The following is a 22,654-nucleotide window of genomic DNA, read 5'->3' as shown; positions in this document are numbered from 1 at the left end:
TTCACCCTTTTGGATTTCTGTTGGACAGCCTTTGTTTTTGGACTCAGTCAATCAGCCTCTCTGTTGTAAGTGTGCTCGTCTTTTGTTTGCTTATTAAAACCCCTCTGTACTGTTCCTGCTGGCTTTCGTGTCCTGCATTTGGGTCCTCCAACCTACTACCTGCTTCACCCATACCAAACCCTGACAGGTTCGTGTGTATATGACGCCCTGGGGTGATCGGAAATGCTAGTAGTGCTTCTGGTCGCTAAGTAGCTAGCTAGCTAGCTAGCGATGTTTGTGTTTAAGGAGTTGACAGGCCCCGAGACAATTTACCGAGTGGAGCAAAATCAAAAGAGCGTGAGGGCGGTCAGAGGAAGTTGCGTCACGAGAGACACGGCAGAGTTCGCGTGCTGAGAAGAGCCTGATAACTTACGGGATTGAATTGTTTGACACGCGGTGTTACCAAAGTAACTGCGAAACATCAGTCAGTATAATAAATTATACATTGCTCCTGCAGTGCAGTACATGGATGAGGGTGGGGGCGGGTGGGAAACAAGTAAGGGAAAGAACAGGAAAAATAAAACCAGTGATTTGCAAGAGGCAGATGGAGGGAGAGATCAGCAGGTAAAGGTAAAGAGAAGAAGCAGTAGCCAGTCTGACGAGTACAAAGTGATATTTAAGCTGAAGGAAGGGCAGTCAGGGTTTAGATCTCTCAATCCAATTAGGCTAGCTGGGGAATTGAAGGAAGAGTTGGGCGACATCCTGAGTGCAAGAATTTTGGCTGATGGGAAGCTGCTTGTATTTTGCAAGTCTGCGGCTCAGTTGAACAGGACTCTCTCACTGGAAGCGATATGAAAGAGGCGAATGGAAGGATTTGTTCCAGGGAGCAAGGCTGGTTTGAAAAGGGTGATTTATGGGGTTTCTCTGTAGATCTCCATGGCAGAGTTGGTAAGGGGCATAGAGGGGGCGAGGATTGATGAGGCCACACGAATTAAAGTCTTTCGCGATGGAGCTAAGCGGGATTCATCGATTGTGGTGTTAAACTTCCAGGAAAGAGTCCTCCCAGAATGAGTGTCATTGTCATTAAAAGTGCATCCTCACAGAAGGCCACCTTTGAGATGCTTTAAATGGTAGAGGTATGGACATATCGCAGCTGCTCATAGAGGAATAAGAAGATGTGGGAAATATGGAGGTAAACACAAAATCTCTGTGTGTAAGGAAAAGGTGGTAAAGTGTGGTTCATGCGGTGGAGGGCACATTGCTGTAAATCGCGAATGTGAGCAATATAAACAGGCTATGTGGTGCAGCAGTTTAGGGATATAAACAAAGGGGTGTTTTATGCTGAGGCTGTTAAAGAGGTTGCAACATGTGGTAAGGTGGGTGACATAAGGAGAGAAGGGGAAAGCCCCCCGCTGGTAGCCTTTGTAACAGAAGATTCAGTGGTGGTGAGCAAGATGAAATTCCTGGTTTTCATTATGGAAGTGTTGTGTGACATGAAGCAGAATAAGAATAACTCAGATGTGGTAAGAAGTGTGGCAAAGGCTGCTGAGAGGAGTCTTGGGGTTGTAGAGATTGAGCCAGCTACTCTCTATAGATATGTGTTCTCAAGAGATAGAAGGGAAAATAATAATGGAGAACAAATGGAAGATGATGATGAGATTGATAGTTAATCTATTAATGGTTTTTATCCTCCAGTGAAATGCCAGGAGTTTGATAGCAAATGGGCAAGAGTTAAAGAGATTTGTGGATGCTTTTAAAGAAAAAACAGAGTTTATATGTATACAAGAGACATGGCTAAAGCCAACTCTGAGTTTTGTGATACCAGGGTATGTTTGTTTAAGAAAAGCTCAAAATACTTCAGGAGGTGGCTGTGCAGGGTTTATAAGAAAATAAATCCAGGAGAGTAAATGTAGAAACTGATCTTGAGTGTGTCGTGGTAGAGGTATGGAGTAAAACAAGGAGATTTTCGATGATTAATTTTTACAACCCTTCTATTCAGTTGGAAATGGACAAATTAGAAGCGATAATGAAACAGGTACGGTATCCGGTGGTGTGGGTAGGAGATTTTAATGCACATAATCCTTTATAGGGCAGTAAAAACAGGGATTAAAATGGGGCATTAATAGAAGACTTCCTGGACAAATACTCACTTGTGATGCTGAATGATGGAAGGTCAACAAGATTTCAGGTTGGAAATGGAAAACTGTCTTGTATAGATTTAACTTTTGCATCAGCAGATTTAGCTAGATGTGGGAATTGGGATCTTATAGATCGATACACTATGGGGAGTAATCATTTCCCTTTACTAAGTAGGTTTGGAAAAGTCTTGCAGGTAGAGAAGGAGAACATTGGAAGACAATTTAATTTTCAGAAAGCAAATTGGGATAAATTTAGGCAACAGATGTCAGCAGGTTTAGGAGAAGTTTTAAATGAGGCCAGTGTTGACGAGTGGAGTGAGTCTTTCTGTAGTATTGTGAGAAGAGCAGTTGAAAAGTCAGTTCCTGTAAAGGGATATAGGGAAAGGAAGAAAATAGTACCTTGGTGGGATCAGGCTTGTAATGATGCAGTGAGGGCCCGTAAAAAGAGCATATAGGCAGCTTAGGAACAGTCCAATTGAGAGTCATGTCAACCAGTACAAGAAATTGCGAGCAGAGGCAAGGAAGTTATAAAAGGGGCTAAGAAAGAAAGTTGGTGCAGGTTCTGTGGGACAATAAGGACGGAAACAACTGTTAAGCGGGTGTGGGGCATGATACATTATGCCTGGGAATAACAGGAGGCCGAATATTCCGGTTTTGATGAGTGGAGATAAAGAAGCAGTGAGTAATAGGGAGAAGGCTGACCTTCTAGTTGAGACTTTTCAGGGAGTACACAGCAGTAGCAATGTGAGCAACGAGGGGTTGCTGAGGAGAGCAAAAAATATTAAGAATGAAGGTCACAAACTTGAGATGAATTTGGATAACAGTGATGGCGTTAACGTATTTTTTTACTATGCAGGAACTAAAGCGGGCAATAAGACTAGGGCATAACACCACACCTGGGAGAGATGGTCTGGGGTACGAGGTATTTAAGCATATGGAGGACATGGCATTAGAGGAAATTTAGGCGCTGATTAATACAGTATGGGAGGAAAGGCTAATCCCGGCTGAGTGGAAGCATACAGTGGTTATCCCCATTTTAAAACCTGGGAAGGAAGCTGAGAGTCCGGGATCTTATAGACCAATAGCCCTTACAGCAGTTATATGCAAAATAATGGAAAGAATGGTTATAGATAGACTGGTGCATAGGCTAGAGCAGAGAAAGTACTTTTCGGCCTTTCAAAACGGGTTTAGGCTAGGTAGGGCAACGATGGATTCAGTTTTATTATTAAACAAAGAAGTGGTGATTGGTGTGTTCTTGAATATAGAGAAAGCATAAGACATGCTGTGGAAAGATGGGCTAGTAATCAAGTTATATGAAGCAGGGATTCGAGGGAGGATGTTAAACTGGATCAAAGACTTTTTGAGATCCTGGACCATAAAGGTAAAAGTCGAGGGGAGTCTTTCGGGCACGGTTAGTGTTGACAATGGGACCCCACAGGGTAATGTTATTAGCCCCATTTTGTTTAACATAATGGTGAATGATATGTTTAATAAAGTGGATGATGGATTTGGTAGATCTCTTTTTGCAGATGACGGTGCAATGTGGAAGAGAGGCCGTAACATAGGGTATTAGATGAGGCAGATGCAGAGTGCCTTGGATAAGGTGCAGGGTTGGGCTGATAAGTGGGGATTTGGGTTGTCTATGTCAAAGACAAAATATGTGATTTTTGGAAGGAAAAAGAAAGCGGGTACCCAGGGCTATCAATGTATGGGCAACCTCTAGAAAGAGGTAAGGTTTTTAAGTTTTTAGGAGTTTGGTTGGATGAAAAACTGACATACAGAGTGCACATAGGGAAAATGATAAGTAAGTGTGAGAAGGTTATAAATATCATGAGGTGCTTATCTGGGTGTTCTTGGGGGGCAGATAGGAACTCGTTAATGATAATTTATAAGGCCATGATACGGGCAATCTTTGATTATGGGTGTTAGGCATTTGGCTCTGCAGCTTAGTCTGTACTGGCTAAGCTGGATGTTGTTCAGGCCAGGGCTCTGAGGATATGCACTGGGGCATTCCGGACAACGCCGATTCCAGCGTTGCTAATTGAGGCAGGTGAGGCTCCACTGAGACTGCGACGGACAAAATTAGCATTAAATTATTGAGCAAAATTAAAAGCATTTGGAACAGCTCTTCCATCATTTTCCCTGCTAGAGCAGTGCTGAGAGTTTGAAAAGGGGGGGAATAGGATCAATAGGGACACTTATATACAAATAGTAAATCTTCATTTAGAGAAGATGGGCTTAAGTGGGATAGAGGTAGGACCGTCAGTATGCTGGCTAGCTGTCCCTCGATGGTTATGGCCAGAAGCTGACATCGATTTGTCTATTAAAGAGGCCATACAGCCCCGGCTCCCCGGCCTCTGGAGAGGTTGCCACGCCCGGCTCCCCGGTCGCCACGCCGCCCGGCTCCACGCCCGGCTCCCCGGTTGCCACGCCCGGCTCCCTGCCCGGCTCCCCGGCCTCTGGAGAGGTCGTCTCGCCGCCTAGCCCGTCCCTCGGGCCGCCCGCCCGAACTCTCTGGCTTGTCTCGCCTTGCTCCCCGGTCTCTGGAGAGGTCGTCTCGTCCCTTAGCCCAGCCCTCGGGCCGCCCGCCGGACCCTCCTGGCTCCCCTGGTCCGCCCTCGGGCCGCCCGCCGGACCAACCTGGCTCCCCCTGCTCCGTCCTCAGCCTGCCCCCCCTGAACTTCCTGGCTCCCCCTGGTCCGCCTTCTGGCTTCCCTTGTCCGCCCTCGGGCCGCCCGCCAGACCCTCCGAACTTCCTGGCTCCCCCTGTCCGCCCTCGGGTGGCACAGCTCTGTCCTCAGTCAGCCCCCCCGAACTTCCTGGCTCCCCCTGTCCGCCCTCGGGCGGCACAGCTCTGTCCTCAGTCAGCCCCCCTGAACTCCATGGCTCCCCTGCTCCTCCCCGGGATGTCCGCCCGAACCCCTTGGTCCCTCTGCTCCTCCCTCGGGACGTCCGCCCGAACCCCTTGGTCCCTCTGCTCCTCCAGCTCTTCCCTCAGGCACCCCGTCCGTACTCTCTGCTCCCCCAGCTCTTCCCTCAGGCACCCCGTCTGAACTCTCTGGTCCCCCAGCTCTACCCTCAGGCACCCTGTCTAGCCCTGTGTTTTTAGTTCAGCCCTGCCCGTTCCCCTAACCCTTCCCTGTCCTGAAGCCCTCCCTGAATTCCCTGTTTGGTTTTGGACCCTGGACCCCCATCAGCTGGACCCCAATGCGACTTCCTCCTCTCTGTGTTCGTCTGCCAAGCCCCTTGTCCAATTGGAAGGCCTCCGGGAGGCATCCATTGAGGAGGGGGCCCTGTTGTGGTGGCAGCCCGGCTGACGGTGAGTGTCCTGGTTTTTTCTCCTTTTTTATCAGTTTTTCTGCTTTTTTCCTTGGTTTCCTGTTCTCTGCCTGCCTCCCTGTGTTTTCTCCCCTGTGTACTCTCTCTCTCCCTCTGCTCCTGAGCCCAGCCAACTACCTGCACCTGCATCTCCACACCATCCTCGCTTGATCGTTGCTCCATACCCGGTGCCACCCCCACGTTCAGGCTTTCATGTTTCTTGTTTTTTCACACTTACCCTGTGCCTTGTCGCTGTCTTCCCTAACCTTGTCTCTCTGTCTGTTTCCCTCCCAGGTACACTCACTCTCGTCCTCCGTTTGGCTGGGCTCATCCACTGGCCCACTCCTCCTCGGACTTCCCTCACGGCGTCCTCCCGGTTCCCCTGCCTCTCCTCGCTTCCTCGGCCCCTGTGTCCCCCGGCTCCCTGGCCCCCTGTCTCCTTGGTTCCCCGTGCCTGTGCTTCCCCGACGTCCTCCTCTCCCTCCCCTCCAGTCCCTCTCTCCCTTTTTCCCCTCAAACCTCCTTCCCTCAGAGTGCTGCATTTGGGTCCTCTCTGTCCACACACCACGCAATCCCATAACACACATGCTCACATGCTGAAAGTCATTGAGGTTAGACTTGAACTGAGGACCTGGAACTGTTTTATTGCTGACTACAATCATTACTCATATACGTATAAACAAAACTTCTGTAGGGGTGTGTGCTTCTATGCAGGCCTACAAGCTGGCCTTGCTCTTGAACGCACCTCTGTAGCATCAAATTAGGCACTCTCCCTGTTGGGTATGCTTGTATTTTAGATATAACCAACTGGTCTAGTGTATTTTATTTAACTTGTTGTTCAAATACATGTATTTTTTTATTTAATGTGGATACTCTGATAATAAATGTAGATCTTTACCTTCAAAAAGGGGACAGATTTTCCTCCAGCAGGTGATACTTCCCTGTTTAGTGTACTGGCCGAGAGATGTCTCCAGGAGAAACAAGGGGATGCCGCAGGTAAAGAGGAAGAGTACATAAGGGATGAAGAACACTCCTTGTGGAAAATGGAAAATTACATCACATAAGAAGTTTTTAGGTTGAACATGTGTGACATGTCTGTGTGCAAGTGTTTTCTGTATTTGCAGTGTTTCTTTATGACAACTGTGTTGTCAACTTGGTAAAACTTTCTTAATTTGTGTTTAGCTACTGCAGCAACTTCGTCTAAATGCAAAATATGTCTTAACATGGTAAACATGTTTTCTTGATTCACTTGGGTTTGGTGTATTTGCTTGTGGTTTACTAAATTGCATTGCTCGGAACTCTCTTGGCAACTGAACATCAACATCAGTTAGGTGTGAAGCTGTTGCACAGTGGCGAGGTGTGATTTGTTTAACTTAACCACACCCAACAATGTAATGTGGCACAACAGTGCATTGTGAATCGGTGAAAGTGAAATGCTTCCAGAAAAGAAAATTGAGATAACCCTTGTCATAATTACAAATCTTTTCTTTTAATTATGAGAGATGGAAGTCATGCTTATGAGATAAGGCCTAAAATGTTTTTTTCCTTTGTTGAATGTAATATGCTTCCATACAAATTAATGTTGACAGAGAAACAAGCAACTGCTAGATTACAGTACAAGCAGGATTAGTTTGGGTGTAGACTTTAGAAAAGATTTACAGTTTTTGGCAAATCTTGGGTTCCTCAAATGAAGGTAACATTTGCATGGTAGTCTGATTAATACATAAACTTAAAGCTTGCTGTTGGGGCTTTCAATCTTAACTCAATATTTATTTCTTGTTGCCATAAAGTGCTATCACAACTTGAGTTTTTTATACATTCTGGTGCACTTTTGAAGAAAGTAGTTACTTTTCCCAGTGGTGTTCCTGATTTATTTGAAAATAAAACTCACCACCTCCATTTTTGTAGCACAGGTAAGGGAACCTCCACACATTTCCTAGGCCTATGATTTGTCCTGCGACAGCCAAGAGGAACTCAATTTTGCTAGACCATTGTCCTCTGGTCAAGGGGCCGGGTGCAGGATGGTTTTTGCCCATGTCCAGCCTTAACTTGACCTCTGGATTATAAGGTTTATCCATCACACTGTAACGAGAGAAGGGTTAATAGAATTATCTTATTTTTAGATAAAAGACTTAATAGATCAGAGTAGATTATTTCAGAGGCAAAGACAATAATCCTGTGTCTCCAAAACCAAATAATTTTTTGTGGATTTTGAAGTAGCAAATGGTGAGTAAAGGGCACATTCTTAGCATTTACACTTTTCAGTACCAAGTATATGATGCATCAACATAATCACAAACTACAGCAGGAATATTTACATGATTTAATCACAACTTATTCACTTTCAAAATCCACACAATGCCAGCTGTCTTACTGCATTAGGTCAGCAGAGGGTCAGTGTTGCTTGGCATGAGAGTAATTCTTCCATCAATGTTGCTTTTGTGTTTCTGCGTTGGATTTAATGTGGGAGTGAAGCAAATAGACTGGAAAATATGTGTGCTACTACATTACTTTTAAAAAGCTTCAAATCCTGCGATGCACAACACAAGAAGAATTAGATAGTGTTCAAGGCTTCTGCACAGCAAGCTTGACTGGCTAGATTGACTCAATATTTAACATACGCATAACATGCACAAACAATCTTTACATTGATCCCTTAGATTTTTATTTTATTTTTTATTTTATTGTGACCAAGAGACACACTGACAGGACAATACGTGCTCTCTGAATTAGCTCAAACTTAGTTTGGCTTTCTATACTGAAATTTCTTGTTACTTATTGGCCATAACATATCCAATATATCTACAATAAGCTAATATCAGCGGATATTAACAGCCTGGTCGATTTATTTGTCTAGCTCTAGTGTATGCATTGTACAATTTGAGATCATCTGTATTACAGTTTTTCTTGATTGCTTAAACACAATTCTTTATACTATGCCTTGAAACTCTAAACACTACCTCCATAACTTCTCACCCAATTCCCCAAACATCTGCTTATTTTCAGATCAAAATGAAGCTCTCTGCCCAAAACCATTCAATCTTGCTGGAGAACCAAACTTTGCACTCAGATATGACACACAAGCCCTCAAAGACATACACATTGCTACACAGTCTTACACACTGGTAAAATAAATTCAAAACAATACTACAAAACTGGTTGTAAGTAATGTTGCTTGTTGTTCTCCCCTTAAGAAACCTTTTGACACGATGAACACAAAAAAAGAAATAAATGTACATTTGTACATTTTTTAGTCCTTAGTGTACTGTACAGTACAGCACACCAAACAACAAATTATTCTGCCCCAGCATCTTGTATTTGGTCTGGGACAGGCCAGAGATTCTTGTCCTCCACCTCCTACTGTTCCTCTTCCTCCACCTCTTCCTACTCTCCCTACTGCTCTTTCTCCTCCTCCTCCTCTCTGGTGTCCTCTACCTCTACCCTATTTCCTGATCCACTGTTCCAAAACTGAATGAACTGACTCAGGCCTTTTATGTATCTATTGAAGGTTCTGATAGGTGTGTTATAATTCTTTGTGTTTTCACCTGGGTAGTTGTGTACTAAGCTGTCGTGACTTGAGTGAACATTTTTGTGGTGAAGGCAGTGAGAAATTAAGGGATTTGTGTGTAGAGTTTAGGGAAATGGGTGTGCTTTTTGAAAAATTGACTTTGAAATTTTAGTTTCAAAGTCTGGTTATAGTGTTTAAGCAATTGAGAAAAACTGGGATGGCCATTTCATTAACAACCCTATCAAAGGTGGAATAGATTAGAAAAGCAGTAAATATTTATTGTTATGTTTGGAGTGCTAAGAATATATAAGGTCTGAATTTTTTTAATGCATAATTTGTAATTACTTTGTACAGAAAGTAAGTCGCCACATGGTCAGCTTTGATGAACAAAGCTGTGCCAATTAGTGCACTGAGCTTACTAGAATGTGAGAGACAGGCTTGGTTAATGGTTCATACCTACGAGAGTCTGGTACAAGTACATTTGCCCATCCCAACAGTATTAAAAGTAAACATAACTAGAAACTGGTACTAGAAAGTGTTTTGTGATGTTGATTGCTGTTGATTCCAGTAGTATTCCCTTGTTTATTCAAAACTTAACGCTAAACTTAGCAAACGTTATTGCTGATGTAGACTTTTATTAGATTTTGTTAGACTTCATTTTCTCCTGGTTTGTCTGTCTGAAAAATGTTCGGCAGGTGAAAAATTGGTCATATATTTACTTCAGTGACTATGGAATGAACAAGTCATAATCTGTGCTCACGTTCACTTCTCTGCAGACATGATTTTAATGAAGTGTAAAAAGCAGAATGGATGAGATTGAGGAAAGTTTGTACTGTGCTAGTTTAGATGATAATACAAAAGAAAGAAAGTCACACCGTATATTGTTTGTAATTTTTATGTTATGAAGAGGAGCGATTTTTTTAAATTGAAAGACGTGCCTGTCATGGAGGCAGTAGGTATAACACTACAGGGATAGTTCAGGATTTCTGAAGTGGGGCTGTATGAGGAACTTTTCCATAGTTACCTACAGTAGATGGCACAGATGAACTGTCCAAAATAGAATTTTCCATTTGTGATAAATAATTCTCTTCTATTCTATTCTTTTCACAGATTGTCAGAATCCTGTTGCCATGTAGGGGCAGTTATTTCCACTGAAACTGATATTAAGATGCGAGATACATCCTCCTGCACAACAGAAAAATGCAAGTGAATGATTGATTACATATAAAATGTTGTTTGAATGTACATATCATTATTGCTTTTGTTTTGTACCCTAGTCTGCTTAGGGAAATGACAGTAACTGTCCATTTCTAAAACACACTTATGCAGATAACTTAGTGAAAGCAAGATCAAACACAATAGTACAATTTGTGGTTGCAGTCATATCTAAAATTTCCATCTTATGGACCACAGAAGTATGTTAGAAATGGTCAGTTATTGTAGTTTCAGGCAGTACTTTATAATCTCTATGCTTTTTACATTTTTCAGATTTCTAGCACTTCTGTAGCTCTTATAGACTTCTCCTCTGCAAAATCAAGTTAACTGAACAACCTTAGGTTGTGAAACCAGTTCAAGGTCCTGGAGTGACGAGAGGGTCAGAAATGTATTTTAGGTGTAAAAGCAGAAACTGTCCAAAGATTGCTAAGCTGATGGCTACACACAAGGAATGTGTCTCCAAATCTTGTGTGCTGCCTAAAACTGTTTTTGAATATAAAACACCAGAAACTCTTCAGCTACCCCCAAAGAGCAAGGAGAGCTACCCCAGGATTTCCAGCTAGAAAAGCCAACCCCTTTTCAGGTCAAAGCTTGACAAAGCGCTGTATGAATAACTAGCCCCAAGCTTAAACATATTATTTAGACTAACCCTCTAAGATCATCTGAGAGCTTGGTTAAGGCCATATGTTATCATATGTTAACAAGTTCACCACAGTTGTACAAGGTATTTAGGGTTTGAATTAGGAGAAGACAAAGGTGAGGGTAGCGCAAGGGTCAACATCAGGTTTAGGCTTATAAGGCAATGGTTAGGCAGGGGTAGGGTATAGGTGGTAAGTATAGTATAGTGTATTAGTATAGGGGTTAGGGGTTATGATAATTGTCAGTACCTAAAACATTGAACTGTAATAATGTTGCCTACAATACCCACTCCAAAATTTCTAAATCCAGCACAAAATATTGATTACCATTTACATTTGCTCATTGTTTCTGTGTACTGTTTACAGCTACGGATGCAAACATGAGGCACAAACCAGAAGAGAGTATGAGAAGCTGAAGGGTTTAGAGGAGGAGGGTCTCTCCTGTATGGAAAGTGGTCATACATAGGAGGCTCACCTGATGGGATTGTCAATTGACATGGAACTGGGATTTGCAAAATAAAGGTAATATTAAGTTTGAAATAAATTCATAATTTCACTTTACTCTAAAGAAAAAAGCATTTAAACTGTGTAAAGATATTATAGGGCTTTTCCCTATCATTATTCAAGAGCGTGGTCTCAATTTGAGAGCATGAGTCACGTTCAGATTTTGTTTTTGTTTCTGCTCTTGCACTCAAATACCTCCTGCTTGCTTGTTGATTTAATACTTGCACACAGATAACTGTAATTAAACCGCTTCTGAAAAAGCCCAAACTTGATCTGGATGTTTTAGCCAACTATAGACCTATATCTAACCTTCCATTTCTCTCTAAGGTTCTGGAGAAAGCAGTTGCTAAACAGCTGTGTGACTTTCTACAGAGCAATAGTTTATTTGAAGATTTTCAGTCAGGATTTAGAGCTCATCATAGCACAGAGACAGCACTGGTGAAAATTACAAATGACCTCCTTATTGCATCAGACAAAGGACTTGTCTCTGTACTGGTTTTATTAGATCTTAGTGCTGCATTTGATACCATTGACCATCAGATCCTATTGCAGAAACTGGAACATTTCATTGGCATTAAAGGAACCGCTCTAAGCTGGTTTAAGTCCTATTTATCAGATCGATTTCAGTTTGTACATGTTAACGATGAGTCCTCCATGCACGCCAAAGTTAGTCATGGAGTTCCACAAGGATCTGTCCTCGGACCAATCCTCTTCACTTTATATATGCTTCCTTTAGGCAATATTATCAGGAATTATTCCATAAACTTTCATTGTTATGCAGATGATACTCAGTTATATCTATCGATCAAGCCAGATGAAACTCATCAGTTAGCTAAACTTCAAATGGGCCTTCAGGATGTTAAAACCTGGATGACCTGTAATTTTCTAATGTTAAACTCAGATAAAACTGAAGTTATTGTTCTGGGGCCTAAGCACCTCCGTGACGCATTATCTAAAGATATAGTTTCCCTTGATGGCATTGCCCTGGCCTCCAGCACCACTGTGAGGAATCTTGGCGTTATCTTTGATCAGGACATGTCGTTTAAGTCTCACATTAAGCAAATTTCAAGGACCGCCTTTTTTCACCTACGTAATATTACGAAAATCTAAAAATGATGCAGAAAAACTAGTCCATGCATTTGTTACTTCTAGGCTGGATTACTGCAATTCCTTATTATCAGGCTGCTCGAAAAAGTCCATTAAGACTCTTCAGCTGATCCAGAATGCTGCAGCACGTGTTCTGACAAGAACCAGGAAAAGAGATCATGTTTCTACTGTTTTAGCTTCTCTGCATTGGCTTCCAGTAAAATCCAGAATAGAATTTAAAATCATTCTTCTCACCTACAAAGCTCTTAATGGTCAGGCACCATCTTATCTTAAAGAGCTCATAGTACCTTACTACCCCACCAGAGCACTGCGCTCCCAGAATGCAGGGTTTCTTGTTGTTCCTAGAGTCTCCAAAAGTAGACTAGGAGCCAGAGCGTTCAGCTATCAAGCTCCTCTCCTGTGGAACCAGGTTCCAGTTTGGGTTCAGGAGGCAGACACCATCTCCACATTTAAGAGTAGGCTTAAGACTTTCCTCTTTGATAAAGCTTATAGTTAGGGCTGGCTCAGGTTAGTCCTGAACCATCCCTTAGTTATGCTGCTATAGGCCTAGACTGATTTCCTATGATGCACTGAGCTCCTCTCTCCTCTACTTTTTTCTCCCTCTGTATGCAACCTCATCCCATTATTGCATGTTACTAACACAACTTCTCCCCTTTCTGGTAGTCTTGTGCTTTCTCGTCCCTCTCCTCTCTCCTCCTATCACTTCCTGCAGGTTTTCTGGCTCTGGAGCTGTGGAGTCTGGATCTGTGGCTGCGGGTCACCTGCTGCCCCCGTGTTCCTGCTCGACACCTTCTGCTACAACAACTATTGTTACTAGTCCTATTATTATTATTGTTATTATAATCATTAACATTACGATTGTTATCATTAACACTACTATAAATATCTATACCATTTTTCATTTAGTCTATAGCAACATCACCTTTACTGTCTGTACCTCTGTGTGTGTATATTGTGTAGGCTGCCTCCCTCCACTCTCTCTCCTTCCATCCCTCTCTTTTTCTCTCTTTTCCTCTCTTGCCCTCTCCCTCTCTCTCTCTCTTACCTAGTCGCCTAGTGCTTGCTCTTGGTGGGAACTGTTGGGCTTCTGTAAATAGCATCATAGAATATGGTCTAGACCTGCTCTTTTATCAAAAGCCTGTGAGATAACTGTTTTTGTGATTTGGCGCTATATAAATAAAATTGAATTGAATATACTGATCCTTGCACAGATTTCCTGCACTCTAGCTTCAGCTCTTTTTCTGCCACTTAGGTTTTCTCTGTGCACTCCAGAGATGTCTAATCTCAGATTTTAGAAATAACCCAGTCAAAATTCCCCAACCAATAGAATGTATGGCATTTGTTGCAGGAGAAGTAGAATATATTTTGTCCAAGACTTCCATATGTCTTTCATAGGAAGCGACAGAAAACCTATTAAAAGAATAACACAATTGTTTGGAACTAAGTTGTGTCTTGTAGTCATAATAAGTCATAATCCCTTCCTGTGTAAAGCCTATGTATGGAGTATGGACTGCTGATTCCAATTTCTTAAATTTAGGGTCAATTGATATTTAAATGATGGTAACTTTACATACATTTTCTATGTGAGCTATACTAACTTAATAAATGACTTCCAGGGACTTCAATCTGCCCAATCTTTCACTTTCACTTTCTCTTCTCAGTTATAACAGTGTCAAATAAAAAGTTATGACAGACAAACTTAGACCTACTGTGAAAAGTAGATTCATTGTTATTGTCTATTGTCCATCTTCATGGAAAAGTTCTGCTTCAACTTCATTAACAATCAATAAGGCATACGCAATTTCTTCAGCCATAGCTATCAGAACATTGTCTGCAAACTACAGATAGCCTACAGTTGGATCTAACAGGATGTAAATATTTTTGTGAATGGTGTATATTTTTTGAAGGCTGCTGGAAACTGTACGACTTTACTGCAGCTTTTTGGCACCACCCCCTGTTGCTGCTGCACGATCCCGTCAACTTTCCAGGCGAAGCAATGACGCCACCGGATAGGTGACGGATAAAACTTAAATAAGTCAATGTTGACTTTTGGTTTCACATGGGACATGAACCCTGGTGTCTTGGGTGAAAGTCCTATGTTCCATCCATCCCAACACCTTCACAGGTAGACTTTCACCCTCTTTGCTGCTCTTTATACTATGTCACCTGACTTCCTAAAGGCTTTCTGGAAGCCCTGTGTGTTTCACACAGACACTAACTTGCGTCTGTATGAGGCCACATCCACACTAACGTAGTTTTTAGAACAAATACATTCTCTGTCCACACTAGCGTTTTAGCTGCGTATCAGAATTGATCTTTGTCTATATTAAAATGACTAAAAAAGGTACATCTAGTGGCCATTCACGTACACTGGGCATGTGTACGTGAATGGCCACGTATGGAAAGATTTGGCGAAAGACAAAAGTAATGCAGACAAAGTACAGTGGATATTTTTTTGCATGGACCAACAAAGAACTGGAATTGTTACTGAAAGGAACACGAGAGTCCAAAGTGACTGTGGCAGCGGAAAATAGACTGGGAGTCGTTGCAAAGTAAATTCGGCGACATGCACAGTAGAGGCTATCGACTAAGTGTTATTTGCAGGGTACAAGATATTTTAATAAAAATACCAAAACTAAAACACTGTCAGTAACGTTGTGTTTTTGCATTACATGACTGATAAGACCCAATCAGGAAGCCAAATGTGAGTGTCTGTTTTTGTCTGTCCGCACTAAAACACTAGTTTTAAAACTTTTCCATTTTAATGTCTTCATGTTCACTTTTCCATCTTCACACAATTACTTCTGTCACTTTTTGAATGTGCAAGGAAGTACAACACATTTAATGATATTCAAAAAGAAGCATTTTTTGAAGGTTTGCCCCATATTTAACAATAGTCGCGTATCGCTCCTCTCTATGCGGGGAGTCTTCCTTGCTCGAATGTGGCTTTTTGAAACAGCCTAAACACTGTTACCTTTAGGAGTGTTTGTATGACAAAAATTTGTTTGTTTCGACCATACCTCTACCTTCATTGTGTGGTGCTTCTGCGTCTCTCTGAAAATGTTCGTTCTACCAGTCCACTGCCATAGTAAGGTGAGACAAAAGACCAGCGCTAATAGAAGTTGTGGGAATACAATGTCTTTCTTGGATTTCAAACTGACTGTGCCTATCAATATTGGTGTCCCCACACATTAGATCCCTCCTGTTTCTGTTCACTAGAGAAATTCCACCCCTTGGTGTGAGGGTCAAACCAGGGAAAAGATGTTACCACTGCTCTAAATCTTATGGCTTATCATGAGGCAGCAAATCTGGTTATTTGACAAACCATTAACGTTACTTTAGCTCTAGCAACTTTATCATTGATTATAACAAGGTGATAATGCTTTAATGTCCAGTCCTTAACCCAAATATGAGCAAAAAAATCACAGAACTTGAGACAAAACGTTGCATTTGGCATTTTGTTGGCAGTTACCACGAAATCAGCAATGTCAGTGAGATTCCTCTACTGCACCAACCCTCAGGAGCATGGTGGAAACTTACCAGTTGAATATGCATGAACAATACTAACAAGTGGATAGATGTAAGGAGGCATGACTCAACAAGACTGATGAAGTTATGCTGCTGCTTTTTGTCAATAACTCAGATAATACTTTTGCTCTTCTTTACATGTGACCAAAACTTGGCAGAATAAGAAATAGTTGTCAGCCACTGCTTTTTTCTTTTTTTATCCCATTCAACCACCAAGAAGGCGTGGGTTAAGTGGTAAATTATTTTAAATTTTGATTTGACCATGCTTTTAAAACAGCTTAAGATAATATTCATTATCTACATTCTGTTGTTCTGCTGTAATAAAATCAATAGCTGATTTGCTTTTAGGATTTCAGATGCAAATAAATAATGAAAACTCTTTTAAGAATTTATGCATGCAGCATGTATTATTTGAAAACAGTCACAGCAAAAAAAAATAAATCTGTCAAAAATTGTCAAAGTAACTAACTAACTAACTAAATTTAGAGTTAAGATTTCGTTATTATGCATTTGTAAAAGAGAAATGTATTTGTTTACAACAATAAGAGCTCTTAGCAGCACTGATCATAACCTGAGGTTACATTAAACAAGGGAAATAGCTGATCTCACTGCAGCGTAGCTGGTAACCTTTGGCCTACATAACACAGCTACAAGCGCCAAGCATAAGTGCAACCACAAAAGCCCAGCTGTCACTGAACTGCAAGAATACAGTTTGTTTCCTGTTCAAGTAATTAAACCACAGTAGTATACATTCACAATTTCTACAAAGGACAAACATAAAGACATAAAAAACCTGCTTGTGACCATATGTGAAAGGAATTGATAAAGAGTACCTGAGAAAGGTTGTTTCACGTCAATAGTCTGTGTTTCTGTAGCCCAAGGTGGGATTCATTCGGTGCCTTTTGGGGAAAAAAGTCTAGATCCCCAAGCCTCCCCTGGACCAGTGTTCTTCTCAGCTCCGACCATGAGTGAGCCCATGAGTGAAAGTTTGAGAGAGCTGTGTTTGTGTGACAATGAGGGAGAGAGAAAGAGCAAGAGGGACAGAGTGAGAGGGGGGGGGGGGGGATGTTATGCATTTCTGAATGGGCAACTTAAGGCGGAGACTGTTGAACGAGGCCACATGGTCTCACAGTAAAGAGGAGGGGTTTTGTACTGTAGCAAGCCAGCAGCATGTGGGTGACAATAGGTTGTCAGTATGTTGTCCAGATCTGAACAACTATCATGATCCACAGAGAATGAAACTATTCATTACATCTAGCGCCACCAACAGGATGGATGTAGAATGTTTTTTTAGTGAAATGTCTCAACACTGAAATTAATAGATAGCCATGATTCCCAAATGGTGAATCCTAATAACTCGACCCCTTAACTTTTCATCAAGAGCGATCATCAGGTCATTTTTTTATTTTATTTGTCCAGTTCTGCAAAAACTGTGACATTCCCTTTAGGCCTGTCCCCGACTAAGGATTTACATAGTTGAATCAGAATCGTCAAGTCCTGCCTATTGTTGACTGATAGTCGAATCATGTGTGTTTTTGTGCGCGGCGACTGCGAGCAGGGGGGGGGTTACATGCGGTAGGGTTTAATCTTGACAAGCTGCAAAGCTGAAGTCTCTATTCATTCAACTTACACTGTAAATTTCCAGCTCAACTGAGGCTTTTTGAAGACCCTTTTCTCTCTCACTCTCTCGCCTGTCATTCACTGGTCTTGTGTGAGTTTTGCGTGCATGCCATTGTCGTAGCCGGCTATTTAAAAACGATATAATATTCTTTGTGTGGTTCATCAACAGTGATAAATTATCCGAAAGTCCCGCGAGGTGCTGACAACTCGGCACAACACCAGTGAAGTTGGGGCTTCGTCTCTTCAGCAAGTGTTCCTCTGCTCCCCTCCCACTACACACAAGCTACACCTACACATGCGGACTGGCCCAAAAGTCCTGCCTATAGTCGACTGATAGTCGAATCATGTGTGTTTTTGTGCACGGTGATTGCGAGCCGGGGGGAGGGGGGTGTTACACACGATAGCTCCGCTTTAATCTTGAGAAGCTGCAGAGCTGCAGTCTCTATTCATTCAACTTACACTGTAAATTTCCAGCTAAACTGAGGCTTTTTGAAGACCCTTTTCTCTCTCTCTCTCTCGCCTGCCATTCACCAGTCTTGTATGAGGCTTATTGTTGACCATTTTCTCTCTCTCTGTCTCTCTCTTGCTCGTCTGCCATTCACCGGTCTTGCGCAGAGTTTTACGTGCATGCCGTGCTGCCGACAACTGCATGCACGTCGCTGTTCCTCGCGGGTCTATTTCAAGTAGCCGGCTATTTAAAAACTATATAACAATCTTTGTGGGGTTCATCAACGGTAATACATTATCTGAAAGTCCGGCGAGGTGCGGACAACTCGGCACAACACCAGTGAAGCTAGAGCTTGGTCTCCTCAGCATGTTCCTCTGCTGCCACTGCACACATACACGCTACGCTTACACATGTGCACTGACGACCCAGGGTTAGGATTACAATTTTGGATTTACTCACGTACTTTAAAAACATTTGTTAACAGTTTTATTCTTTTTACATGTTTATTTATCATTAAACGTTGAAATGTATATTGTAATAGGCTGTATATTCATACAATATAATATCATCACAGAGTATGGTCTAGACCTGCTCTTTTATGAAAAGCGCTGTGAGATAACTGTTGTTGTGATTTGGCGCTATATAAATAAAATTGAATTGAATTGAATATTAACTTATTGGAAGAAAACTGGTACTTCTATGTAAAATCAGACATTGAGCACCCCCATATCGCCAAAATGGCATGATCCTTGTTTCACTGTGAAGCATAGACTGTGAGATTGACAGTCGAATCGGGCTCCACCCATCGAAGCATCAAATCTTATTATTGGGGGCCAGCCCTAATTCAAATTAGGATTGGGTGATGTACAAAATTGGCATTGGACGATGTCTACAATGAAACATCGGGATGAAAGATGCCGCGCACCTGCTGCTGTGAAAAAGACTCACGAGTGGAAAAATCCAGAAAAAAGACGACATCTTTTCGGCCACTTTATAAAACATAACCTACTGCTGATGGAGAAACTCAGGAGGAGCAGACAGGGAGAGAGAGACAGAGAGAAGGGATTAAAACCACCTCATACCTGGCACCTATTTCTAGGAAAAAACGCCTAACATATCCAAAATAAATCAGTAATCTCCTCAACCATTAGGCCTGGATGCATAATTCTGGTCTCCTTTGAAAGGTCAGAAGCTAAAAAATATAAATCCATTGTAGATTAACATATTTATTTTACCATTACAGACTACAAGGATATGAAATACAGAAAAGAAATATAATATTTTCATCCTCGCCTGGTAAAAAAGGTTTATTTTGATGCAATAAACCATCAAAACCATCCTAAGGTAGACTATAATGCACCTGAATATCTTCTAATACACCTACAATACAAATGTAACTGTAAATTTGATGAAAAGAAACTGATATACAGTTATTACACAATCTTTCAAAAATATACCAGGCGAATGTCCATGTTTTGGCCATATTTACTGTGGTCTCCATACAACCACGTTCCAAATAACATAAAGCTTCCAAAACATTGAAATATTGATAAAAACAGTCAATAAAAATGACCAGTCATACACTGAGCCTAAGTGCTCAAACAGAAACTAACATTCACACTCATTCATACACTGGCGGAACAGCCGCCAGGGGCAAATCGGGGTTCAGTATCTTGCCCAAGGACACTTTGACACACAACCAGGGGGAGCCTGGGATTGAATCGCCGACCTTCCGATTAACAGCCAACCCGCTCTATCTCCTGAGCCACAGCCGCCCCCGTACCGGGTCAATCCGTTCCCATTGCGTTAAAACATGGTATTTTTGTGGGGAATCCAATTAAGAAATATGAAATTCCACATAATTTCTGAACACTGTTATAACCACATTTGTGAATAATAAGTTGGAAAACCTGGAGCAGATTTTGAATAAACTGCACCAAAAAAGCTAAACTTGTTAAATAAGTCTACTGGGTTTGAATTATAACCATTAGATCTGGGAAAAGTCATTTGGTTAGTTTTGATGCTCTCCACAATGATTTTCCATTCATGGCGCAACACCAAGCTGTTTTGAGCCTCACCACCTTATAATGGCAGGAAAACACTGTTAATATGACCTCAGAACCATTACAGATAGGACTGTTCATGCCTTTTGTCTCTTAATTTACTGCTTTATACATTTTCAGAAATTAACAAATAATAGGTTATTTCTAACCTGTTCCACAGCGGCTGAAACATTTATTATTCCAAAAGGAGACTTAAGACTTCACTGTACTTTTACTCTTTACTAAAGTATTTTTTGGCCAGTAATCCACTTTTAACTTAGCTACATTTCCTATTCATACCTTTGTTACTGTAAAGGCAGCCAGGTTTTATTGTTTTTGAAATACTTACTTTTATTTTGACATGACAAAACCCGGAAGTAGGGCCTGTAGGTCAGTAAGCTTCATGAGAGAAAAAGACGTACCTGCAGTGGTGAGGTTACCTGCTAGTTTGTTTCTTTATTGTTACTCCATATGTTGTGGTGTTTGCTACAACTGTGTAAGTTGAAGAATCATATTCTTTGACTGTGAAGATTGCTTCTGGGAAATGACTCAGTTGTTGAGTTGGTTGAGAAGCAGGCTAAAGTGGTCAGTATTACTGTGTTCTTTATTAGCCCTGACTACAGTGCTAATGCTATTTATGCAATGATGTCAATATTGATGCTGTCTTTTATTTTGTTTACCTGAACTTTTAGTTCTACAGTGTTAATAAACATCTGTGAAGGAACCGGAGTCTCGCATTCAATCAATGGGCGGCACAACGGTCTGTTAGCTGCTATGCATTTTGCTACATTATAGGGGCCATGTATAATGTTTAGGGGCCTCTAGCTGTGAGGTTTCAGATTGCAACCACTTTGTTTCCACGTGTGTGCTTGAGCTAATGAACGACCACTTGGCATTGGCCAAAGCAGACATAACAAGACACAGCATCACACAAAATGCTGGAAACTCAGGTAAACTCTCACTGCAATATTACAGTAATATTTTTATCATCTTGACATTAAACTACTCCATGCTAGTTGCATGATAATGTTACTGGCGCCAGACCTAGGCAGCAAAGGTTACACAGGCTAGGAAGCACTGTGTAGCCACTGTGGATTAATAGAGAGATGACCAAAGTTAGCGTCTTGCTCAAGCCAGAGCTCGTTTATTTATGACTACAATCACATACTGTCTCAGTCACATTATCTTCAGCTTCCTTAAAGTGCATGTTACCAATACTAAACATTTCACAAATAAACAACAAAAGATGTAATCAAACTGACAATATACACTATATAAAGCATTCTACCTTACGGAAAATAACTACACATGACATCAAAATAATTTAACAGATATTCCACATAATCAAAATTGACTTAACTCAAAATACTAATATGTAACAAAATAATATATATCAAAACACACATTCACTTGTTAACACATTACATTATATTTCTGCTAACATTAATGGTAACACTAGCATGAAATACACATACATTTTTCTACACATTTCTTGAACGTCACACTCTTTCCTACACTTGGACTTAACTGCAGCGCGTAACAATATGGCGGTACCACGACACGCTCGTGTGTGAAAATCGAGGTGAACTTGTTTGAATATGGCATCTTTCCCCTGACCATTTACTCACTACTGGCTGGCTAAAACTCTTAACAACGTCCAGAACACATATTCATCTGTTACAGAATGTTAATGTTAGTTACTCACACTTACAAAACTACTGTGTGAGACTGAAGTTCATGAAAAAAACTACTTAACTGACAACGCTCGTTGAAGCAGTTAGCTACAAAACGAAGCTTACTACACTTTACACACATCTTGAAATCATCTTACAACCCTACAGAACATTTTATACAGCATTCACATTACATACTTATCCAAGCTAAACACAGAAAAACTAGTTTTACTGTACCTGTGGATTAATAGAAAGATGACCAAAGTTAGAGTCTTGCTCGAGCCAGAGCTCGTTTATTTCTGAGCTGCGCATGAGCGGGGCTTTTAGCCATAGACAGTAAATAACTGGATGAAGCCACCCTGCTGATTTCAATGGAGAGCAGTGAAGCCAGTTTTGGACCAATAAAATACTACTACAGGGTTACTTCCTGTTGGCCCCAGCATCTTCTAAGCATGATCGCGCAGCATAACCGTAGTTTAATGACGTAAAGCAACGGCAGAAACACCGTAATTCTGGTAGCTGCAGGGCTGCGCCAACAAAAACTTTCATGGCTCAGTGTGTTTGACTGACTGGGATTGTCACTGTTTATTCCGCCCACTTACGAGGCTCCCCTGACAAATACCAACATAGCGTCACTGATCGCCGAATAATAATAATAATAATAATAATAATCTTTATTTGTAGAGCACTTTTCAAAAACAAGTTACAAAGTGCTTTAACATGTGTAAAGAAAATAATACCCAAGAGACAATAATACAAAAACAATACAAGATAAAAGCATGAAAACATTGAAAGACTAAAATACAGATAAATATAAAATACAATAAAATAAAAGGGATAAAATAAAATCAAATAAGATCGGGAAAGGCTCTCCTATAAAAGTATGTTTTAAGAAGGGACTTAAGAGTTCACTGACTCAGCCGACCTGATTTCCTC

The 22,654-nt window shown here is 41.3% G+C and overlaps 1 protein-coding gene across 1 annotated transcript in view; it reads right to left on the bottom strand.

Moving 5' to 3' along the window:
- The window catches only part of LOC119886649 (sodium- and chloride-dependent GABA transporter 2-like), a 38,913-nt gene extending 21,954 nt beyond the window's left edge, over positions 1-16,959 (bottom strand). The window contains exons 1-3 of the mRNA XM_038697530.1: positions 16,769-16,959; positions 7,327-7,517; positions 6,334-6,468 (exon numbers count right to left, since the gene is read on the bottom strand). Of these exons, the coding sequence (XP_038553458.1) occupies positions 6,334-6,468; positions 7,327-7,513 (322 nt within the window). The 5' untranslated portion in view covers positions 7,514-7,517; positions 16,769-16,959. The remainder of the gene's footprint in view (positions 1-6,333; positions 6,469-7,326; positions 7,518-16,768) is intronic.
- Between the last annotated feature and the right edge of the window lie 5,695 nt (positions 16,960-22,654).

The sequence above is a fragment of the Micropterus salmoides genome, unplaced genomic scaffold, assembly GCF_014851395.1.
Source record: "Micropterus salmoides isolate LMB-PRFRI ecotype aquatic unplaced genomic scaffold, ASM1485139v1 Ms_hic_scaffold_4, whole genome shotgun sequence".
Classification (NCBI taxonomy): domain Eukaryota; kingdom Metazoa; phylum Chordata; class Actinopteri; order Centrarchiformes; family Centrarchidae; genus Micropterus; species Micropterus salmoides.
This window is presented reverse-complemented; position numbering and strand designations above follow the sequence as displayed.